This window comes from Oryx dammah, unplaced genomic scaffold, assembly GCF_014754425.2.
Source record: "Oryx dammah isolate SB20612 unplaced genomic scaffold, SCBI_Odam_1.1 HiC_scaffold_2, whole genome shotgun sequence".
In the NCBI taxonomy this organism is placed as follows: domain Eukaryota; kingdom Metazoa; phylum Chordata; class Mammalia; order Artiodactyla; family Bovidae; genus Oryx; species Oryx dammah.
In genome coordinates this window covers 100,496,124-100,520,039 of record NW_024070186.1, presented here as the reverse complement: position 1 = coordinate 100,520,039, position 23,916 = coordinate 100,496,124, and the positions used below count along the sequence as shown (strand labels likewise).

The window sequence follows — 23,916 nt, the reverse complement described above, 5'->3', positions numbered from 1 at the left end:
TCTTTGCCTTTCTGTGTCTTGTCTATCTTTACTTTTTCCATTAGATCCTCCTACTACTACCACCCTTCAGCCTACAATTCAGTGGCATCCCTCAACTGCTGACTTCGAGGATCTAGCAACAGAACCAAAAAAATTGCCCTTCCCATTGTCAACTTTGGCAACAATTAAGGATGACACAATCGGCACGATCATTGCTAGTGTAGTGGGTGGGGCTCTCTTCATAGTACTTGTAAGTGTTTTGGCTGGAATATTCTGCTATAGGAGAAGACGGACGTTTCGTGGAGACTACTTTGCCAAGAACTACATTCCACCATCAGATATGCAGAAAGAATCACAAATAGATGTTCTTCAGCAAGATGAGCTTGATTCTTACCCAGACAGTGTAAAAAAAGAAAACAAAAATCCAGTGAACAATCTAATACGGAAAGACTATTTAGAAGAGCCTGAAAAAACGCAGTGGAACAATGTAGAAAATCTCAATAGGTTTGAAAGACCAATGGATTATTATGAAGATCTAAAAATGGGAATGAAGTTCGTCAGTGATGAACAGTATGACGAAAATGAAGATGACTTAGTTTCACATGTAGATGGTTCCGTAATTTCCAGGAGGGAGTGGTATGTTTAGCAACCACTAAATATGACTTAATGTACAATGTTTCATTCATACTAGTTGATCATTTTCAGATTGTTCATACTTTTTCTTGGGGGAAGAATAAGCTTTTTCAACTTGATTTTCAAGCTTACTTTTTATATTCTGATTTGACAAATGGAAATGTAAAATCTGGGTTCAATGTATCTGAGCTGCTTTACATTTTTTTTTCAATGCTATACTACTGTCTCAAGATTTAAATTTTAATGCAGAGTACTTTATTGGTCTGAGGCACACAGGTAAGAAGAAATGTCAACATTAAATGTATGACTTTTTGGTACAAAAATTAAAAGAAACAAAAAAAAAGGAAACTACCTTGGCATTGTGTATTAAATGTTTACCTAAGACTATATAATCTCAAGTATAATGTTTATTGAACATATACCTCTCAAAATTTATCACCACTAAATGATATTACATCTAAATTGACTATAAAACTAATTCAAGAAATGTTTATATATATTTTTAGTATACAAAAAATTCAGCCTGATGAAACACCTTTTCTTTTCAAACATTGTTTTCTATGTTTCTATACAAATGGAATCTTTACCTCTGCATTTTAATGAGCCTTGCCATAATTACTGTAGAGTGGCTTTTCAAAGGTATTTTGTTGCACTAAAAACTGTGGTAGTAAACTCAGTGAACATGATGTGTAGAAGAGCATAATTAGCTGATCAATATTTTTGTCCAAAATACATTTAAGAGTAATAAAAACATGCCTTTTAAACATGATAATTATTACAATTTTTTTTTCATCTCTGGAAGACAGTGCTTATATTGTCATGCGAACGTTGGTACATGAAGTGGTAGTTTTGTTTTCATGCTTTATGTGCTAAATATAATAATAATGAGAAGATGGTACATAGTTTAATAGAGTGTAGAGAGGGCATTTCACTATATGGAAAACCATGTAAACAAGCAAGCAAGCATTGGAGTACCATTTTTTAAAAAATAAGACATGTTTCAGACAAGAATCTGTGCAAAGAATGTGGTAGACCATCTTGTTTTAGTCATTTATTGATGTTGTTCAAACGGGTCAATATATATAGGAAAAAATAGGATAAACTTGGAAATTTGAGATTTAATAAGAAAAAAAATCTTAGTTATAGAACCAGTCACTAACACTTGCTGATGGATGTTGTCAAACCATCCCCTCTTTTCTCCTAAATGTTTGTACGTGTTTCAAGATTTTTGTTTTTCCAATTAAAACTGGAAACATCATGAGGTTTTTTGTTTTGATTTTTACATAATTAAGTTTATTCTTTCCAAAAATCATGCATCTTTTGCAAAAGAAATCTTTCCTAAATCTTCAAATGTGGATCTTCTTTGTGAGGTAATTAAATTGCTTCGGCAGTGGGATTCTATACAACTATAATAATGACAACTATTTTGTAGCCCGTAGAATATGTTTTGGGCTTCCCTGGTGGCTCAGAGGTTAAAGCGTCTGCCTGCAGTGCGAGAGACCTGGGTTCGGTCCCTGGATCGGAAAGATCCTATGGAGAAGGAAATGGCAACCCACTCCAGTATTCTTGCCTGGAGAATCCCATGGACGGAGGAGCCTGGTGGGCTACAGTCCACGGGGTCGCAAAGAGTTGGACACGACTGAGCGACTTCACTTTCACTTTCAGAATATGTTTTTCCTGTTGATTCATTTGAAAAAAGGACTGTAGAGTTGCTTTTAGGTGTTTTGCCATGGAATTGAAATAGAAGTTTGTAGGAGAACCCTAAATTGACTTATTTGTTAACAAAGACAAAGTAGTTACTTTTATTTATTTTTTTTTTTTGCCTTCTCAACCTACCCCTTCTCAATCCTCATCAGATCTTAAAAAATATATATTTTTATAAAGCAAAGTTCTAACATGTTCATAGAATTTTGCAAGTAGTGAAGGCTTTAATCTCGATGATTATAACTTAGTTTATTTTAACTAGCAGTATTTTGTGGAAGTTTGAAATCTATTTTCTTTCTCTCCCTCAAAAGCTTAGTATAACAGTAAAGTATTGGTTAAGGATACAATTACGTAAAATTCGCTGACGTCTTGTTGAAACTATTTGTTTTAAATATAGCTTACCACTGACAAATATTAAGACTCTTTGATCCAGATCATTGAAAGAAAAATTTTCTTGATAATACTCTATGATTGAAATGACTTTTAATTTAAATGTTAGCAATGATATGGCTATAGAAAGATGAGTCTAAAGCTTTTTTTCTTTGGAAGATGTAAACTTGTGCCTTTTTTTTTTTTTTTAATCAAAATCTCATCTTTGGAACAGTGATTTGAAGTGCTATATGAATTTGAGAAGAGTAGTCCCATTTAGAATATCATACAAATCTCTATTTGAGTCTGATCTGAAGGAAGTTAGCAGTGTTTCAGGAGCTGTGTTTTAAAAGTATAAATATCTACTTAGTGATCGTGAATTTCCTTTTAAATTGTGGTCATTGTGTGGTTAGGGCTTTTTGTTTAGATTTTGCTGGTTTGTTTTGTTTTTGGCAGTAGAGGGTGACATGGAAAACTGCAAGTGAGTATTTGATATATTCTCTATCCTTAATCCAAAGCATTTAGCAAGCTAAAAGACTTCAGAATCTTAAGAATCTACGACTAATGCTTAAGACTTTCTGAAGCATTGCACTGTTGTTTATTAGAACTTTATGTATGTTTAGTGTACATAGAGACTTATTTGTAAGCATAGTCATATTAATAAACATTTTGTTAAATTAATTTTGAATATCAGTAATGTACACAGTTGACTGATGAGTTGAATTCCTACTCTCTTCTTGGAAAAGATGGCAGAATAGTTTTACTATATTTTGGCCATGTTTATATTTATTACCTTTATATTTGGGCCGGTTTTTCATTTTTGTATTCACTTTAGGGTTTTCTTTCACACTGGTTAAAATACTTGCACAGTGGAGATTAATTCAACTCTTTTTCCCTTTTTTTTCCCATTTTTATTGAAATGTCTTGAAACTTTAATAGGATATAGGGGTTAACTTTAAAAGTGATATTTGAGAAGTACTTTATAGTTGAAAGATTTAGTATTTTACCATGTGCCTGAAAGGTTTCCATTTGATAAGTCTAACATTAAAGAAATCATTAAGCTTTTTCAGTAGTAGTATTGCTTCTGATAGCCATAAATAGGAAAATTTTATAATGGTATCCCTGGCTGAATGTTTAGCACAAGAGGCTGTAGGAAGTATAATGTATACGTGCAAAAATTGAGAGAAATGTAGCAATATTAGATGTGAAAACATCTGATTTGAGTTTGATTTTGCTTTTGGTAAATACTGCTAAAAACAAAAGTATGAACAAGAAGTTATTAATGTGTGGAAGTAATCAATGTAAAGTATAAGAAAGAACTGGTACCCCTATTGATTTTTTAATTTTAATGGGAATTATTTATAGATTGAATTGTTTTTCTTACTTACTTGTTGATGTATCATCCATAAAAAGCTCCTTTCTTAAATTTTTGGTATGTTGGGATATATTTAATTTTGATTTGTACCAGGGATTTTTTTTTTAATCAAGTTACTTATCCAGTGGTAGCCCCAATAGCTGCGCAACAAATCTTTAAATAAAAGTTTTTTTAAAAAAATTCTTTAGAGGCATATTTCTGTAACAAACCTGTGGTTATGGATTACCTTCTTTGTCCTCAGAGAGAGAGAGTGTGTGTGTGTTTGTGTGTGTGTGTCTCTGTAACCTACCCTTTAATTAATGATGTTTTGTGGAATTAGAAATGAATTAATGTCTCTTTCCAAACAAAACCGTACCAGGTAAAGGATACAGTTAAATAAAATTTGAGGAACCATTTGGGTATGTTAACCATTATAAAATTTACTTTTAATTAATCATAGAACTCCTGTCTCATATATACATATAATCAGTAACATTCCCCACAGTCATAAATTGTCTTATCTCTTTAGCCCTAGCAGTTAAAATGTTTTAAGTGTTTTGCTGTGACTTTGACATCAGTTTTTTATATATTAACTTTCAGTTTGAAATTAACAAATTCCATAAGATATTTTTTAAGTTGGCATTTAGTGTTTTTACTGTATAGCTTAGTAGCTGCTTCAAGTAGGAATAACATTGATTCTTATTCTTCTCCTTGTTCCTTATTTCTGACCTTTAAAATTATAATACAGGGACTCCTGGCAAGCCAGTGGTTTCGACTCTGTGCTGTTACTTCAGAGGGCTTGAGTTCAGTCCTTGGTCAGAGAACTAAGATTGCACATGCTGCATGGTGTAGACAAAAAAAATAAAAATTAAAAACTTGAAAGCCCAAAATACTTAAACCAAAATAAAATTATGATACACTTTTCCTCTAAACTTTAAACTATTTTAGAGCAAGTAGCACAGGTTTTTTTCCCCCAAATTGACTGAATTAAGTTTGATTTCATTATTATACCAATAAAAATTCATGCACAAAAGTTTGATTTCATTATTATACCAATAAAAATTCATGCACAAAAGAATCATTGAGTAGTGTACAAAATATACCAACTTTCCTCTCTTTAGATTGTTTCTATTAATGCATTTGTTTTCTTCTGTTATATTCCAGTAAGCACTGTTTTTTTAAAAAAGTGTATCTACTTTGAATTGAGTAGTGATAGATTTCTATCAAGAGCTTAAAATCAAGAATTGCTTACAAAAGCTTTTGCTATATACCTACACTTGGGATCATTTCTTGAACCTTAATAATAGTTTTATCGTGTTCATTTCAACTTCTAAAGATAAAACGATTCAGTTTTGTGATGTTTTATTTCACTTGCCTTGGGTTGGCCACAAAGTTCATTTATATTTTTCTGCAAGATGTTGCAGAAAAAACGAGAATGAACTTTTTGGCCAACCAAGTAGCTGTTTATTCTAGCTGGGTACTGTGGATGAAACCTAGTGAAAGTTTAGTAAAGTGTAAGTTATTGTCAAAACTTGAGACTAATTCAAGACCTCATTCCCTTTCATGCATAATATTTCTATATAGACATGATACCCTAATTTTCACAGTCTCAGTTATGAGAAATATCTCAGGAAAAACCTAGTCTTGAAGGGACAGTTTGATCTAAAATTTAGAGGTAACAAAACCTAGAGGCTTTGACTTTTTTAAAAAATTATTTTAAAATATGCAAAAGTAAGACAGAATAATGAAATGAATGTTCATATACCTGCTTCAGTTATTATCCATTCATGGTCAGTCTTGTTTCATTTAAACTCCTGTCTGCATAATCCCTCCTGCCATTATTATTAGTTCATCTGTAAGTATGTCAGTCTGTAACTTGAAAGATAAGGAACATTTAGAAAAAGTAATCACAGATTCATTACTCTACCGAAATGAATCATTCCTAATATCAAGTATCCAGTTACTGTTCAAATTTCTAATCATCTCTTTTTACAGTTTCAGCTAGTAACCAAATATGATCCATACATTGGTTGGTTGAAATGTCTTTTAATCTGTGTTTTCTGTATGTGCTGTTTCCCACTCCCACACTTCTCCCATGCAATTTTTGGGGAAGAAACAGCTTCATTTGTCCTGCAGTTTTGCAGTTTGGATAGTGCCAGTTGCTTGCACCTCTTGCTTGCATCTCTTGACAGATCTGGAGCCTTGATAAGATTAATGTTTAATTTGGGGGAGCAGGGTTACTTCTTAAGTGGTGGTATGTTCCTCTATCAGGCACATAGCACCTGGTTTTCTTGCAATATTAGCAGCAATTTGATGTCCAAAGCCTAGACTTACTGACAGGGAACCTATATAGCATCTAGACCTATTAATTCTGTTTTATACCATACCATGTACTTTGATGTCTTAGTAACTATGTTCATGCTGCTCCCTTGACCTGAAATTCCATTTCCTCCCTCTGCCATACTGGGAAATCAGTCTGTATTCAAGGTCCAGTTCAAATTATAGCTCTATGAAACTTTCCCCTTCAGAGTTAATAACTGCTCTTCATAGTTCTTTTTTATCAATTTATATCTCCTCTCTTATAATACCACATTATTCTAGTTATTATCTGTCTTCTCTAGATCAGTGGTCTTCAACAGAACTTGACTGCACCTATCAGTTAAGAATTCATATGTACTCCTCATATGTAGAGTTTATAAATTATATGTGTGCTACCATAGAAGTTTGCTATATGCATTATAAAATATTCAAAAGTGAAAAAATTTTAAATTTTATAAAGTAACATTTGTAAAAGATTAATTATTTTCACTAAAAGAGGAATCTTTGAGTAAATAATATAATCGTACCTCATTTTGAAAGTTAACTTTTTTCCTCACTAAAACACTTCTGAGAAAAGCCATATGATTGAATGTGCTTCATTTGTTTTTTCGTCTTGGTTTTACGCTTTTTGATTCAGTGATTAAAAGTTTTAAGTCCATGTTGAGTATATTTTGACACTGGTTTTTATATATGAAAGCTCAGTTACCTCTCAGAAACAAATAGATTCAAATGAAAGATGTACATTTTTAGGGACCTTAACAGTTTTCATCCCAACTACTGTTTTTAGCACTTGTCTTCATGTTCTTGGTGTTTGGTTTTTCAGTGTCAATGCTAATCACCCTCACATTAGCTATTTCAGCCCAGTATGGATTTAGTGTGAGATTTGTTTAAAGAGGAGTGAATATAAATTTATATTTTATTTGGTTTCTCATTATTTTATCTGAGGGGAGCTTGATTTGTCACACCTAATTAGGTTGCCATGGTTTTATTTCATAATGTAACCTGCAGTTTAGGTGTTAGGAGTAAGATATTTGCATTGCCATTTTGGAGGATTTTGTTTTATTATTTGTTCCTATGTTACTGGTGTTATTCTGTCAATTCTTTGCAGGAATGACATATACCAAGAATAAATGCCTACTAGTATTTAACATGGGTTAGCGCTGATACCCTCACTTGGTTTGTGAGTCAGATGTTCACTTGTCACATAGAGCACCCATGTCATGCCTCCTTTACATGTTTGATTTTTCGTTAAATCCAGATAAAATTTTTAGTTCAGCTGAGCTCCCATATGTCATAATATATCTGTCACAAGATGCAGACTATGATGAGGGGGACAACCAAGTGAAGATGTAACTGTCTACTTTAATTCGGGACTGTCCAACTCCACACTCCCCTTAGGATATTTTGGGTGCCCTGTGTAGCAGGGTGCCACCTGATGTATGGACCTACTAGGGCTACCAGTGCCAATCCATATTAATACAATGCCAATTTTTGTTAAATACCTTCTCCCTCTCTTATTTTTAGATAAGTGATCATTTCTTTCTATACTTTATTGGAAAATAAATAATTTTATGGATTTTCCAACAATGTTTTGAGGATTTTGTTTTCTTTTGTAAGGAGAGGAACTGTAAAAGTTACCCTTGCATTGCTAGCACTTAGAACAAGACCTGACACACATTAGGTTACTATTGGTAATTTGTTGGATGAAAATCTCAGGAGACTCTCCTGATCCAAATAGAGGACCTTCATTAAAAAGTAGTGAGATAAATATATGGATGGATATAGAGGTTTAGATGTCATATTGATAGGTGTTAAAAGAGCTTTTTATGAAAAGTGAGACGGGCATATTTATGGTGAAAATTGGTAATATAGTGACATGTAGTGTGGGAATATTTATGTGTTTTAAACCCAAATAAAAGTAAGGAAGATAAATTTGTATAGTATCGTATTAAGCTGTGAATTAGTTGATGGATTACATTAGTTTTATTGAAGAAAATGAAGAAAAAGGGATGAAACTTAACGTCTCAGTTAATTGTTAAGATTTGGTGTTTTAACATAAGTATAGTAGGGACTATAGATTTCTATACTAATTTTAAAATGGTTTTAGCAAATTGCCAGAAACACATATTTTAGTCTATAGAATAGTATTTAACTTTGCAAAACTATAAAAGTGCCTCAGAAAAAAGTGTTTCAGATGTGAATTAAGTGAGCACATGTTTGAATAGCTTTTATGTAGGTTTTATTCACTTATATCAGAGTGATAACGTGGACTTTAGTTCAATTTAATATCTGTAATATGTATATTTTTCAAAAAATAATGAAAGTTATTTGTAACTGATTTTTGATAGTTTTCTCCATAAGACAAATATATGGTGTCTTTATATTTCTATGGATGGGATACTTCAGTTGTACTGAGGAATGCTATTTTTCTGTTTTTGGAGGTGGTTTCCAATGTATACGATTCATAAGCTGCCATGATAACAGGAATATGATCTTTTGGGAGACATGTACCAGTCCTTTAATGCTAAATATTTGAATGTTTGTCTTTTTGTTTTCTGCTGCTTATAAACGTAAAATTAGATTTAGTAGAACGTCTTTAAGTGATGGTAAGGTAATGTTGCTTCATGTCAATCACTCAGTAAACTAGCTTGATGTTTAAAAATGTCAAATTTTTATACATTGCTTACTTAATTTTTTTTCTTCTGGTTTTGTTGGAGTATAGAGACTATGTCGATTATGTGGGCAGGGATATGGGGAGGCAGTGTTGGGGCTAAATTCTCAAATTTTGTCAAAAATCTTTAACTTGAATGCAAGAAACTTTAGCTTTTCATTTACATTTCATACTAGTGTTCATCACCCGTTAATACCTTTAAAATATTAATGCTCTTAAATGTATTATTTCTTCTTTTCTTAATTAAAGATTTGAAGAATTGAAAAATCAGAAAGAAAACATGAAATTATGGCGTGTATGTACTTGACATAATTAGTTTACCTGTGTGGAGTAGGATATCCAGTTGGTAAATGGATTCATACCTAAAATCTTAATTTGGACTAATCACATTCAAAAAGTAACCTGAGTGTTTGAAAAATAATTTCAGAAGTATTACTCTAAATATGGTATAACTTTGTTATTATCATCAAAGTAAGAACACTCAAATTTAAATTCTCCCTACTAGGGCAAAAATGATAGGGTCACTTTACTCCTTAGGAAAAGAAAAACTTCTCTTAAAGGGAAAGTATAGACTAGTGTGAAATAGGTAGCATACTTGACACATGGAGATTTTTTAAAAATGTTGCCTCTGACAAGGTGTATGATGTTGGTCAAATAACTTTTGCATTGTAACCTTAAAAGGTTTCAATTGGCCTATTGTTAAAACCTGAATACGAAACTATAATTTATATGGTGGGAAAAAGTGATAGTATAGATGAGAAGGTTAACCCTATATCATCCCAAGTCTCTTCTACATTTATAAAAGCAGAGTATATTTGGCTTGGTTTTCATTTTTTTTTCCTCATGTAGCACATATTCAAATGGAGTTAGTACTGGTTAGAGATATGAGCAACAATAAATGATGAACCAGGTATGTATTAGCAAATGTATTTGAATGATGAAGCAGGTTATACTGTTTGCAATAATTGTGTATTTTTAGATTCTGTTCAGTATTTGAGTTATTGTTCAAATTGGTTACTTGGCACTCACTGGTGTAAGATTTTTAGTCTAGAATAAAACTAATAAAATGACACATTAACAAACCTAAGATGTTAGTTTGCTAGGAAATTTGTATAATTGGTAAAGAAGTGAAACATTCTTTTTAGCAATCTGAAACACCACGTGACTCACATTTGAATAAAAACAGTTGAAAAATACTCCTTAATACAGTATATTTGGAAATTATATGATGGTAAGTAGGTGAAATATTTCAAAACTGATAGTGCTTTGATTCTATTTAAACTTGTCATGTCTGGAGTCCAGGTGGTAACTATTTAAGGATGTATGTGAGCATCAGTTCAATTGAAGACAAAAGAGCTCTTTATTTCCAAATAGGGGACCCAAAAGAAGAGATTATATTAGATGTTGCAAAAACCATTCTTTCCCCAAAAGGGTGTATGTAGGGTAGGGTAGAGGTTTGTAACACGTGCTAACCTAGCTTTATTTCAAGCTGTGTTCTCTCCTATTCATTGACTGAATGACCTTGGGTAGAACATTTAACTTTAGAACAAAAGTATCTTCATTTATAGAATGTTACCTTAAATATCTTATTGGTTAGATAAATTGAGTATATTGAAAGTTTTTTGTAACTAATGGGTTGTTCCTCAAAATTCATGTCAATGTATGGCAAAACCAATACTGAATTGTAAAGTAAAATAAAAAATTTAGTTATTGGGTGTAATATGGCTGAAATTGTCACAATAATACCTATGCATAAGGATTGATAGTTGTTTTGTAACATCCATAATACTTACATTTGAAAATAACTTTAGTAAATTCTTTTACTTGGAAATTCATAAAATAGGGTGGCTTTTTTAAAAAAATTGTGTGAAATGCTAACTATTAAATATGTTTTTAAAATCCTTTTTTATAAAATTTTTATGATACAGGCTGGAAATGACAAATTGGTATTCAGAAATTATATAGTGTGTAGTCAGGAGATAGAAACATTATCTTAAAGTGTACTGTGTATTAAATGTGTGTTAATTAAGAGACGTTATCTGCAACACATACTGTTTTAGTCACATTTCTGTTTTAAAAACTTAAATTGTGCAATGTCAATTTTGACTGTTTATTATTAGAGCTAGGGTATTTTCTGTTTTTTAGTTTATTTTGCCCTTTCTTGAAGATTTTTGGTTTCTTTAATAGAATTTCTTTTAATATAATAAAAGCTGAATATGGTGTTGGCTAACTCCATTAAAGCATACTGAATAGTTTTCATTTATCATCTTTAAGAATAAGAAATTAGTTTTCATCTTTTTTCTTAAGACATTCTTTGCCCATAGACTGTAGATTCACTCATTCATACGTGACGAGGGATATTCTTTCCATAACTTTAAAAAAGTAAAGTTGGAGTACTAAGGTTACATCTTGCAAAGAGTGTGTGAGCGTTAAAAAGAAACATCAAGTTTGGGGTCTTCTGAGCTTGTGGCTGGATAACATTCTTGCACATTGTAGAAATCAGAGGACAGAAATTTGAGAATTCTTTGTAAAGTTGCTTGAAAAAAACTAATTTTTGTTACTTTTCAGATGTTCCATTTAAGCAGACCTCTTCTATAGCCGTAGCTGGAGCTGTAATAGGAGCTGTCCTTGCCCTCTTCATCATTGCTGTCTTTGTGACTGTGCTGTTGACTCCTCGAAAAAAGAGACCATCCTACCTTGACAAAGTGTAGGTAACTTTTTTGCTGGTGTTCAACTATGAATATTCAGTGTGTGTCAGTCTTTATCATTACAGCTACTCATGTGAAAAGTGTCTGAGGGATAGAAATAAAGATACTGTTAGGTATCTGTAAGATGGCTAGTTTTATCAGAAAGTCTCAAACTACATCTTGGTAAACAGTTGCAAGGGGCTATTAGAGACAAAATATATTCTTTTTTTTTTTCCTACAGTATATTACACATCTTTCCAAATGGTAGCATAATGATCCTTTATGTTTCCTGCCTTCTGAATAAAGATGCAAGTCTTCAATGAAGTAGTTGAAAGACATACAAAAGTCTTAGAAGTTTACTTCTTTAGATTGTATATGCCTGTGTTATGTATAGATATAACTTTCAGCTGCCAAGTCATTAAATACATTGAGTTTTAAAGTTTTTATCTTAAATTTGATTTTGGTGAATTACAAAATCTGCATCTTTTTTATTTAAAGAGAAAGGAATGTTTTGGACCTAATCATTAGAGTTATAAAAAAGAAATTGCACTTTGTTGTATAGTCAAAAGACTGATGTCCCAGTTGACTTAATTCCATCAGCAGCTTTTGTTACTTCACCTGTGAAATGTAAATAATACTTTTCCTGCTTACCTCACATGGCTTTATATGAAAATACTTTTTTTAGTAGATTAGGTCATTTTGGCAAAGGTAAATGCATTCCCCAAGGATATAATAGCCTCTGTTTGTTTCAGATGGCAAGATTTATAATGGTTTGTAGATTGAAAATCTTAATTTACATGATCCATGTTCTAAGGGTGACCGTGGCTTTTGAAAACTAATTTTAGAGTATTTCCAAAATGTAGTATAAACTTATTTTTTCATTACCATTTTAAGATACAGTCTTTGGTGTATGTATGCTAAGTCGCTTCAGTCATGCCCTCCTCTTTGTGACCCTGGGGACTGTAGCCTGCCAGGCTCATATGTGTCCATGGAATTTTCCAGGCAAGGATACTGGAGTGGGTTGTCATGCGCTTCTGCATGGGATCTTCACACCCCAGGGATCGAACCCAGGTCTCTTATGTCTCCTGTATTGGCAGGCGAGTTCTTTACCAGTAGCACCTCCTGGGAAGCCCTAAGTCTTTCAAATCACTGTTATGACACTTGGGAGGAAAGTGTTTTCCATCACACAGTTGACTATTTTAAAATGTTCGTACGCATGGTCACATGTAAAAAATATGCAGTACTTAATTAGTCATATACTAGTGCTGTGCTTAATCGCTCAGTTATGTCCAACTCTTTGTGACTCCGTGCACTGTAGCCGGCCAGGCTCTTCTGTCCACGGGGATTCTCCAGGCAAGAATATTGGAGGGAGTTGCCATGGGATCCTCCAGGGGATCTTCCCAACCCAGGCATCAAACCCAGGTCTCCCGCATTGCAGGTGAATTCTTTACCGACTGAGCCACGAGGGAAGCCTAGTTATATACTAGATTGCTTGCTTAATAACAGTTTCCAAAAAATGCTTCTATATGGGTTGCTTTTTTAAAATTTTTGAAGAATTATTTCAGATTACTCCTAAACATTAGAACCTGTAAAGCTAGTTTACTTTTTTCCAAATATGATTAATGGAAATGTAAGAATTGAATTAAACATGTATACTAATACAAATGTTAGTATGAGGAAAATATTCTCAAAACTTAAGAGAATCTTGATGGTTCCCCACTCCCCTTTTTTGTTTTGTCTTTTCTGAAATGTGGTAATCATATTTTTTAAACATTTTCATGCAGGATCGACCTTCCACCCACACATAAACCACCTCCTTTGTATGAAGAACAGTCTCCCCCTTTGCTTCAGAAAGACCTTCTATATCAAGTAAGTATCCTTGAGTACACTTAAAATGAAATAAAATAAAAACTACGAAGTAGTGTCTGTCTCAAATTTTTCAATATTTATTTCTAAATATTATTTAGTCATTATACATTAAGTATTATATAATAATTTCTGTGAAACACTCAAGGAATCAAATTTAGTCTACAAATTGGATAAAAGAAGTTATGGCTGGTATAGGTAAAACAAATCAACACTCTATTAGGAGTACAAATTTTGCTTAAAGCCTGTGACTGAAGACTTATTATTAATACAGTTTTACTGACATACAGATCTATTGTATAATATGCATTTTCCTATAAAAAGAAAAATTGAATTTTAAGGTTTAATATGTGATGGAGTAGTTTTTCTCCTTGGCATATGTATTTTGTTTCTTTTCAGTATATGCAAGGTCTAAGTTTTTGCTTTCTTTTATTTAGCAACCAAAGGTTTATATTCCAATTTAAAATATTGAACATGAATATTGGGCCCCATTTTACGCTGATGATAATTTAAATTTTCTCTTAGAATCAGTTTACAGAAGTTCATGTGAAAATACTGATTCAATCCTTCTGTCTTAGATTCTATATCCCTTCTGTCTTAGATTCTATATCTAAAGTAATATGCTCTACTTAGGAAAGTTTAAGCCAATGGAATGTTTGAATACTTTTATTCTTAAATTTTGGAGAAGGAAATCACAAACCACTCCCGTATTCTTGCCTAGAGAATCCTTTGGACAGAGGAGCCTGATGGTCTGTTGTCCATGGGGTCGCACAGAGTCGGACACAACTGAAGCGACCTAGCATGCGTGCATTTTTAATTTTAATTTTTTTTTGTTTCTTTCCTCTATCACCCATGGGACTCTAACCCCATATTGGAGTTTTATTACCTGAGAAACTATTCTGGAATATTTTTCTTCTAAAATATGTCCTGTATCTTCACCCTGAATAAGGCAAATCAGTTGCCCACTGATTAATTATTTAATTTGGAGGAAAACTTAAAAGGCATATATCTGTTTAGATGTTCTCAGCTTCTGTTCCGTAGATCGACTAGTTGATCAACTGCCTGAATGTGGGGCTACTGCTAAGTCACTTCAGTCGTGTCCGACTCTGTGCGACCCCATAGACGGCGGCCCACCAGGCTCCCCTGTCCCTGGGAGTCTCCAGGCAAGAACACTGGAGTGGGTTGTCATTTCCTTCTCCAATGCATGAAAGTGAAAAGTGAAAGGGAAGTCGCTCGGTCATGTCCGACTCTTAGCGACCCCGTGGACTGCAGCCTACCAAGCTCCTCTGTCCATGGGATTTTCCAGGCAAGAGTACTGGAGTGGGGTGCCATTGAGTGGGGCAGGGAGGAGCATTTCACAGAATGTGCACTCACTCACAGTGGGTACCAGCTTTGTCATCTCGCACAACTTTGGTGTCCTAGAGATGAAGGTGACCTGTCTTTTCAGAACTATTGTTTTAACACAGAGTACAGCCTCACATCTCCTTTGGCAAATGAATTAAATTGATAAGCAGTGTGAAATGTCAGCAAAGGATTTAGCTGGAGGTGTTGTTAACTGCTGCAGATGGATAGGATAGCCACCTTCTTCCCTCTACAAAGCTGGAAGTTAACTGGAGGATTTCTAGATTCAGGTGAGGGGATAGTTTAAGAATGTTGTTAGTAATTTTTAGTACAACCCTAATTGCATATAATTTTATTCTTGTCCATAAAATCAACTTATTATGCTATTTTTAAAATATTTTCAAACTAAATATTTATAAAAGTTTATGAATTGAAAAAAATTACTTGGCACAGATCATGGGACCTGGTTTCAGTTAAGAAAATATAATTTCTATGTATGTAAGTGCTGCTAAATAAACACAAAAGGAAGATCTTTCTTGGATGATTTGATAATGGTATAGACTAAAATTTTTATCCTTGGAGTCAGAGAAAGCTTCCTGGATGGATCAGTTTGGAAGTAGGATTTTTGATGCATGTGATAAAATTACTCAATTGTTGATTAGAATAAATTTCATAATCACAGGCATAAATCTAGGTGGAAATGAACAGTTATGTGAAAGAGTAATGGAAATTTTAGAAAGGGAATTGGTGGGACAGCATCTGCAGTGGATAACCCTAGACTTTTGGAGTCAGAGACCGCCTAGGATCACTGTAACTTTTTCCTCATCTGTAAAATTAAGCTGGTGAGGATTGACTGTTTCCCTCTTCTAGCTATTAAATTGAGTCTATAAGATATTGCTAAGGGTCACCGGGTTGCGTCATTTTGCTTAGGAGAGTCAAAACAAGTTAGAAATGAAATAATTCTTAATTCTATAAAGATTTTAAGAATAAGCTGAAATTATTATCCATCAGTAAGATAATTTGTTGTGATTCATGCATTATAATGTCATATGTTAATTATATGGCTGTTTGTGTTTTAACTAATGTTGTGATACCAAAATGCAAAATACACAAAACTGTTTGCTGGTTACCTAGAAATCTGTAAGTGTATAATTACTATCTAATTAGCTTCATGCAATGATAACCATGCAGCAGTAGTAAATGCCATAATAATGTTCTGCTTCAGTAGATAACTTGTCAGCTTTAAACTTCTGAGGTTAATTTCTAGTTGAAGTCAATAGTCCTTAGTCCTTATACCAGGTCATGCTCCCAAATACTACATGGCCTTAAGGAAGAGAGTCCCACTTGTTCTACCCATTGGTGTTCTACCCCTGGGAAACCACACAAAGAAAAAGATCCTTACTACTTACATTTGTTTACCATCTGAACCACAGGGAAGCCCGTTAGTTATTCAGTTGCATCCAACTCTTTACAGCCCCATGGACTGTAGCCCACTAGGCTCCTCTGTCCTTGGAATTCTTCAGGCAAGAATACTAGAGTGGGTAGCCATTTCCTTCTCCAGGGAATCTTGCCAACCCAGGGATCAAAGCCAGGTCTCCTGAATTGCAGGCAGATTCTTTACTGTCTGAGCCACCAGGGAATATTACCAAACTCATACCTGAGGATTTTCACTCTAAATATAAGCTGGGAAATGAGGCCTAGTATTGTGAAGAGGTAATTTCCTTGAGTGGGAAGGGAACTATTACCACACTGCAGAGAAGATGTGTGGAGGCCCACAAAAATATAAAAAGAAGGAAATAAAAAGAGGAATTTCTTGCCTGGTAAAGAGTAATTAAGAAATACTGTGAATGATTCACGTTGATGTTTGACAGAAAACAACAAAATTCTATAAAGCTATTATCCTTCAATTAAAAAATTAATGAATATGAAAAAAAAAGAAATACCACCACCTTGTTATATTATTAGTTGATAATCCTACAAAAGTGGGTCTCCATTTAGGAAACTATATTAACTCATGACATTAAAATATATTTTACCTTTTTGTTATGGCCTATTTTTGTAACATTTTAAGTAATATATAAGTATATTTTTGGTACAAAAATGCAAATAGTACAGATACTTATAGAGTTAACTATTAAAGTTCTCTTTCATCCCCCTATTCCCAAATATATTATTTATTTCACAGAGGTCACTGTTGTTACAAATTTAAATATCCTCCCAGACTTTTTCCCACATGTTTACTTTGAAGTATACATCATCCTTGTTTATATCTACAAGTAGTTTAATTTTTAAAAAACATAAATGTGATCATAGAATACATATTGTTCTAGAAACTGCTTTTTCCACTATTACAAACCAATATTTTTCAGAATGACTAATGTTGCCACCTTAATCAAAATCTTCTGTGTTACTAAAAAGGAAGATTCTGGAGCACAGTTTCAGTTTTACTGAATCACAATCCCAGGGATTGGTGACAGTGGGCATTTTACCTAGCTCACCAGGTGAATTTGGACTTCCCTGGTGGCTCAGACGGTAAAGCATCTTGCTTACAATGCTAGAGATCCAGATTCGATCCCAGTCAGGAAGATCCTCTGGAGAAGGAAATGGCAACGTACTCCAGTATTCTTACCTGGGAAATCCCATAGACAGAGAGCATGGTAGGCTGCAGTCCATGGGGTCGCAAAGAGTCAGACAGGACTGAGCGACTTCACTTTCACTTTCTTTCCAGGTGCATTTTAATGCACATTCATGTTTGAGAACTGTTTCTGTTTCTCTATGTCATTCTTAATGGCTGTAATTGTATTCTGCTGTGTTGATACACCACAGATTGCCTGATGATTTTCCTAGGTTGTTTTCTTTCTTTTTCTGTTACATTAATTGTTGCATTGAGCATAGTTTTATATACTTTATTATACACATGTGTTTATAAAATATATGGAAAAAATAGAACTGCTATGAATATTTTTTACATTTAAATAGGTGTCACATTGCTGGCCAAACTAGATGTATTAATTTATATTCCTATAAATAATATCAGTTCAGTAACTCAGGCATGTCTGACTCTTGGCAACCCCATGGACTGCAACACGCCAGGCTTCCCTGTCTATCACCAACTCGCAGAGCTTACTCAAACTCGTGTCCATCAAGTCAGATGGTGATGCCATCCAACTGTCTCATCCTCTTTCATCCTCTACTCCTTCTGCCTTCAGTCTTTCCCAGCATCAGTTCAGTTTAGTTCAGTTCAGTCGCTCAGTCATGTCCGACTCTTTGCAACCCCATGAACTGGATCACGCCAGGCCTTCTTGTCCATCACCAACTGCTAGAGTCTACCTAAAACCATATCCATTCAGTTGGTGATGCCATCCAGCCATCTCATCCTCTGTTGTCTCCTTCTCCTCCTGCCCTCAGTCTTTCCCAGCATCAGGGTCTTTACAAATGAGTCAGTTCTTCATATCAGGTGGCCAAAGAATTGGAGTTTCAGCTTCAGCATCAGACCTTACAGTGAACACCCAGGACTGATCTCCTTTAGGATGGACTGGTTTGATCTCTTTGCAGTCCAAGGGACTCTCAAGAGTCTTCTCCAACACCACAGTTCAAAAGCCACCTCCTTTTAATCTCTTCTGCTTCTGTTAGGTCCATACCATTTCTGTCCTTATCGAGCCCATCTTTGCATGAAATGTTCCCTTGGTATCTCTAATTTTCTTGAAGAGATCTCTAGTCTTTCCCATTCTGTTGTTTTCCTCTATGTCTTTGCATTGATCACTGAGGAAGGCTTTCTTATATCTCCTTGCTATTCTCTGGAACTTTGCATTCAGATGCTTATATCTTTCCTTTTCTCCTTTGCTTTTAGCCTCTCTTCTTTTCACAGCTATTTATTGTAATTGTCGTTCAGTCTCTAAAGTTGTGTCTTACTCTTGGCAACCCCATAAACTGCTGCACGCCAGGCTTCCCTGTTCTTCACTGTCTCCTGGAGTTTGCTCGGATTCATGTCCATGGAGTCGGTGCTGTTATTTAACCATATTATCGTCTGCCATCCTCTTCTCTTTTTGACTTCAATCTTTCCCAGCATAAGTCTTTTCCAATGACTCAATTCTTTGCGTCAGATAGCCAGAGTATTGGAGCTTCAGCATCAGTCCTTCCAGTGAATATTCTGGATCTAATCTCCCTGCAGTCCAAGGGACTCCCAAGAGTCTTCTCCAGCACCACAATTCAAAGGCATCAATTGTTTGTTGTTCAGCCTTCTTTATGGTCCAACTCTCACATACATACATGACTTCTGAAAAAAATCATAGCTTTGACTACATGGACCTTTGTTGGCAAAGGTTTTTAATACAATGTCTAGGTTTTTCATAGCTTTCCTTCCAAGGAGCAAGCATGTTTTAATTTCATGGCTGCAGTCACAATCTGCAATAATTTTGGAGCCCAAGAAAAGAAGATCTGTCATTGCTTCCACTTTTTCCCCATCTGTCTGCCATGAAGTGATGGGACCGGATACCATGATCATTGTTTTTTGAATGTTAAATGTGTATTTTTATTCAGTTCAGTTCAGTTCAGTCACTCAGTCGTGTCTGACTCGTTGCTACCCCATGAATCGCAGCACGCCAGGCCTCCCTGTCCATCACCAACTCCCAGAGTTCACTCAGATCATGTCCATCGAGTCAGTGATGCCATCCAGCCATCTCATCCTCGGTCGTCCCCTTCTCCTCCTGCCCCCAATCCCTCCCAGCATCAGAGTCTTTTCCAATGAGTCAACTCTTCACATTAGGTGGCCAAAGTACTGGAGCTTCAGCTTTAGCATCATTCCTACCAAAGAAATCCCAGGGCTGATCTCCTTCAGAATGGACTGGTTGGATCTCCTTGCAGTCCAAGGGACTCTCAAGAGTCTTCTCCAACACCACAGTTCAAATGCATCAATTCTTCGGCACTCAGCCTTCTTCACAGCCCAACTCTCACATCCATACATGACTACTGGAAAAACCATAGCCTTGACTAGACGGACCTTAGTTGGCAAAGTAATGTCTCTGCTTTTGAATATGCTATCTAGGTTGGTCATAACTTTTCTTCCAAGGAGTAAGTGTCTTTTAATTTCATGGCTGCAATCACCATCTGCAGTGATTTTGGAGCCCCGAAAAATAAAGTCTGACACTGTTTCCACTGTTGCCCCATCTATTTCCCAGGAAGTGATGGGACTGGATGCCATGATCTTCGTTTTCTGAATGTTGAGCTTTGAGCCAACTTTTTCACTCTCCTCTTTCACTTTCATCAAGAGGCTTTTTAGTTCCTCTTCACTTTCTGCCATAAGGGTGGTGTCATCTGCATATCTGAGGTTATTGATATTTCTCCCGGCAATCTTGATTTCAGCTTGTGTTTCTTCCAGTCAAGCGTTTCTCATGATGTACTCTGCGTATAAGTTAAATAAGCAGGGTGACAATATACAGCCTTGACGTACTCCTTTTCCTGTTTGAAACCAGTCTGTTGTTCCATGTCCAGTTCTAACTGTTGCTTCCTGACCTGCATACAGATTTCTCAAGAGGCAGGTCAGGTGGTCTGGGATTCCCATCTCTTTCAGAATTTTCCACAGTTTATTGTGATCCACACAGTCAAAGGCTTTGGCATAGTCAATAAAGCAGAAATAGATGTTTTTCTGGAACTCTCTTGCTTTTTCCATGATCCAGCGGATGTTGGCAATTTGATCTCTGGTTCCTCTGCCTTTTCTAAAACCAGCTTGAACATCAGGAAGTTCATGGTTCATGTATTGCTGATGCCTGGCTTGGAAAATTTTGAGCATTACTTTACTAGCATGTGAGATGAGTGCAATTGTGCGGTAGTTTGAGCATTCTTTGGCATTGCCTTTCTTTGGGATTGGAATGAAAACTGACCTTTTCCAGTCCTGTGGCCAGTGCTGAGTTTTCCAAATTTGCTGGCATATTGAGTGCAGCACTCACAGCATCATCTTTTAGGATTTGAAATAGCTCAACTGAAATTCCATCACTTCCACTAGCTTTGTTCGTAGTGATGCTTTCTAAGGCCCACTTGACTTCACATTCCAGGATGTCCGGTTCTAGATGAGTGATCACACCATCGTGATTATCCGGGTCATGAAGGTCTTTTTTTGTACAGTTCTTCTGTGTATTCTTGCCACCTATTCTTAATATCTTCTGCTTCTTTTAAATCCATACCATTTCTATCCTTTATGAAGCCCATCTTTGCATGAAATGTTCCCTTTTATTTTTATTACTTTGTCTTAATTTGGTTAATGCATTTCATGATGTATCATTTTCTTTATTTTCCTGTTAAAGCATCAACAATTAGGAAATTTAGTGAGTTAATTCAAAGACAGTAGTTTTTCTTGGTCACCAGCATTCCTTCAATATCTAGTATCCTCAGGAGACATAAATAATAGTATTTTGTGGTCCTTGGTAATGAAGTAGCCATTATCTCTATATGTTCTATTCATCTGTATTAAAAACAGTAATTAGTAGAGAGAAGATGCTTACTAAAAATTTAAAGATAGAATAGTAGTAAGTGGTACATGAAAAACAACATTTGAGTCATGTTGTTACCTCTTGTTCAGTAGAATCAAATGGGATTTAACAACCTTGTTATAATAAAAAGATTCAAATTCACTTATTCTGACTTGCTATAAATTATAGAATTACTCTAAGAAACTTTATTTCAGACTTACTGTATACATGTAAACCAGCATGAATCTGGGGAACCTGGAGAGATGATTTCTAAAGATTCTGGGTTTAATTGCATTTTAGTGTTTTTAATGGTACTACCAGCATAAGTGCATTTATTATGTGATTTTTCAGAAAGGAATTGAAATCTTACCTTGATTCTGATTGTTTCTGATTTGTAGCTGGACTGAGTGGGAACGTTTGGACCATCTTAAAAAGGAAAAAGAAAAAAAAAACAATAGTTCCCTCAGAACTATTTCTAACAAATATTGAATTATTTTATGTAGATTAAATAACAGAAAAGAGCTGGCTTCATCCCAGTCACTAATACTCATTACCAAAAAAAAAGAAAAAATAATTAGATGATTAAAGTAAAATACTAAATGTTGGCCTTTTAAGATGTTCTGAGCAATCCAGAGAGAAGATCTAATTGACATCTTTTTGTAAGACTTTTTATAGTAAAATTCTTCATGGTTCTATCTGTGATAAACATCTCATTTTCTTTCTTCATTTTGAACCTATAAATAAGGTGTAAGAACTGACTTATTATAAATATTACATATTCATTATTCTTAATAGATGTGTATTTGTGAGTCTTCTGTTTTTCTATTTTCTTAATTATAAAATCTTTAGAAAGAGAAACTGTGACTTACTACTGCCTTTGTAACCTTTCTTTGTATCTAATAAACTTCACTGTACAAAGCTACTCAGTAATTGTTGTTGAGTTACAGTGGTAGTGAAATTAATTGTTTGCAAAGTCACAGTTTCCTGAGCTAATTGAGGATTATTTCAGGAATTTGGGGGGAAAAGGAAGACATCAAAGTCTTTAGTAATGTCGCCTCATCCTTCTACTTGTGTAACACCTAGAAAATTTATTTTAAGCTTCTTGGACTTTTATAGCCAGTCCATCAGTAATTTTGAGTAAGATGATGTAAGTGAACTGAAGTGAAACAGCTCAGTCATGTCTGACTCTGCAACCCCATGGACTGTAGCCTACCAGGTTCCTCCATCCCTGGGATTTTGCAGGCAAGAGTACTGGAGTAGGTTGCCGTTTCCTTCTCCAGGAGATCTTCCTGATCCAGAAATCAAATCTGGGTCTCCCGCATTGTAGGCAGACGCTTTACCATATGAGCCACCAGGGAAGCCCAAGATGATGTAACAAGGTGCCAATCTATATCTTTTCCCAAGATTTAATCACTGTCAACTCCTAATTGGAAATGAGCATCCACTTTTTGATATAACCACCAGAATACTTTTCAGGCACCTCATAAACCATGTTCAAGTGTCAAATATTAACTCAGATTTAATGCTAAACTTTGGAGGAATAAAACTGTTTTAATGCCTCAATACTACTTGGGAACTCCTGAAAAAAAGTATTATCCTAACCATTAATTTACTTAAATTGTAGTTTTTGCCTTGATTTTTAAAGAATTAAATTTAGACTATTCATACTTCAAGTGCAGTCAGTATTAAATTTTGAGTGGTTTATTTGAGATCTACATTAAATTCATACTGCCATCAAGGAATTATAAGTCTTAATTAAAGGTGACTCTTGATTGACTCGAGTAATACGGAGTAAAAGATCTATTGAAATTAAATACAGTAAGCTAAGTACAATGAAATTTTCATCCAAATTTTAGGGGACCTAATAGCATTCTTAAAAGCAGTCATGGTTTTAGTTGGGAGAGGTTCCTTTTCAGTTACAGAGAAATCTGAGAGAGCTGTTATTTTAAATGTTTAGAACAAACTAACACTGTTGTTTTCAGAGAACAGACTACTTACTAGTTAATTTAATTTTATTTAGACATTAAAAATCAAACTTTACTTTGAATTTGGTTATTTAGTTTTAATTTTCGTCTTGGCAAATTCTTGAAGTTATTTTGACATGTTAAATATAAAAAATTAGTAAACACCACACATGAACTTTTGAGAGAGTAATGTAAATGATGTTTTATTTTAGATAAATATTACCCATATGTTTGAATTTACAGTGTTCATTTATTCATTCAGTGAATTACAGTAAACCATGCTGAGTGATTTTTTTTTTTTTTTAAGTCTCTTCCTAAGTAGATTCAATTATGGTTAAATGAAGCTGACCTAAACGGAGTGTTGCTTTAGGCAGCTCTTTTCGTATTGTGATGTATGCAGAGAAGGCAATGGCACCCCACTCCAGCACTCTTGCCTGGAAAATCCCACGGACGGAGGAGCCTGGTGGGCTGCAGTCCATGGGGTTGCTAAGAGTTGGACACGACTGAGCGACTTCACTTTCACTTTTCACTTTCATGGATTGGAGAAGGAAATGGCAACCCACTC

General features: G+C 34.6%; 1 protein-coding gene across 2 annotated transcripts in view; it reads left to right on the top strand.

Moving 5' to 3' along the window:
- Positions 1–23,916, top strand: part of NECTIN3 (nectin cell adhesion molecule 3) — a 118,265-nt gene that overhangs the window by 63,414 nt on the left and 30,935 nt on the right. Inside the window, exons 6-7 of one of the 2 annotated variants that reach the window (XM_040224926.1) lie at positions 11,598–11,736; positions 13,501–13,585. In XM_040224926.1, the coding sequence (XP_040080860.1) occupies positions 11,598–11,736; positions 13,501–13,585 (224 nt within the window). Of the gene's footprint in view, positions 1–44; positions 1,874–11,597; positions 11,737–13,500; positions 13,586–23,916 lie in introns of those variants that run through there. The other variant, XM_040224915.1, reaches the window with a different exon arrangement.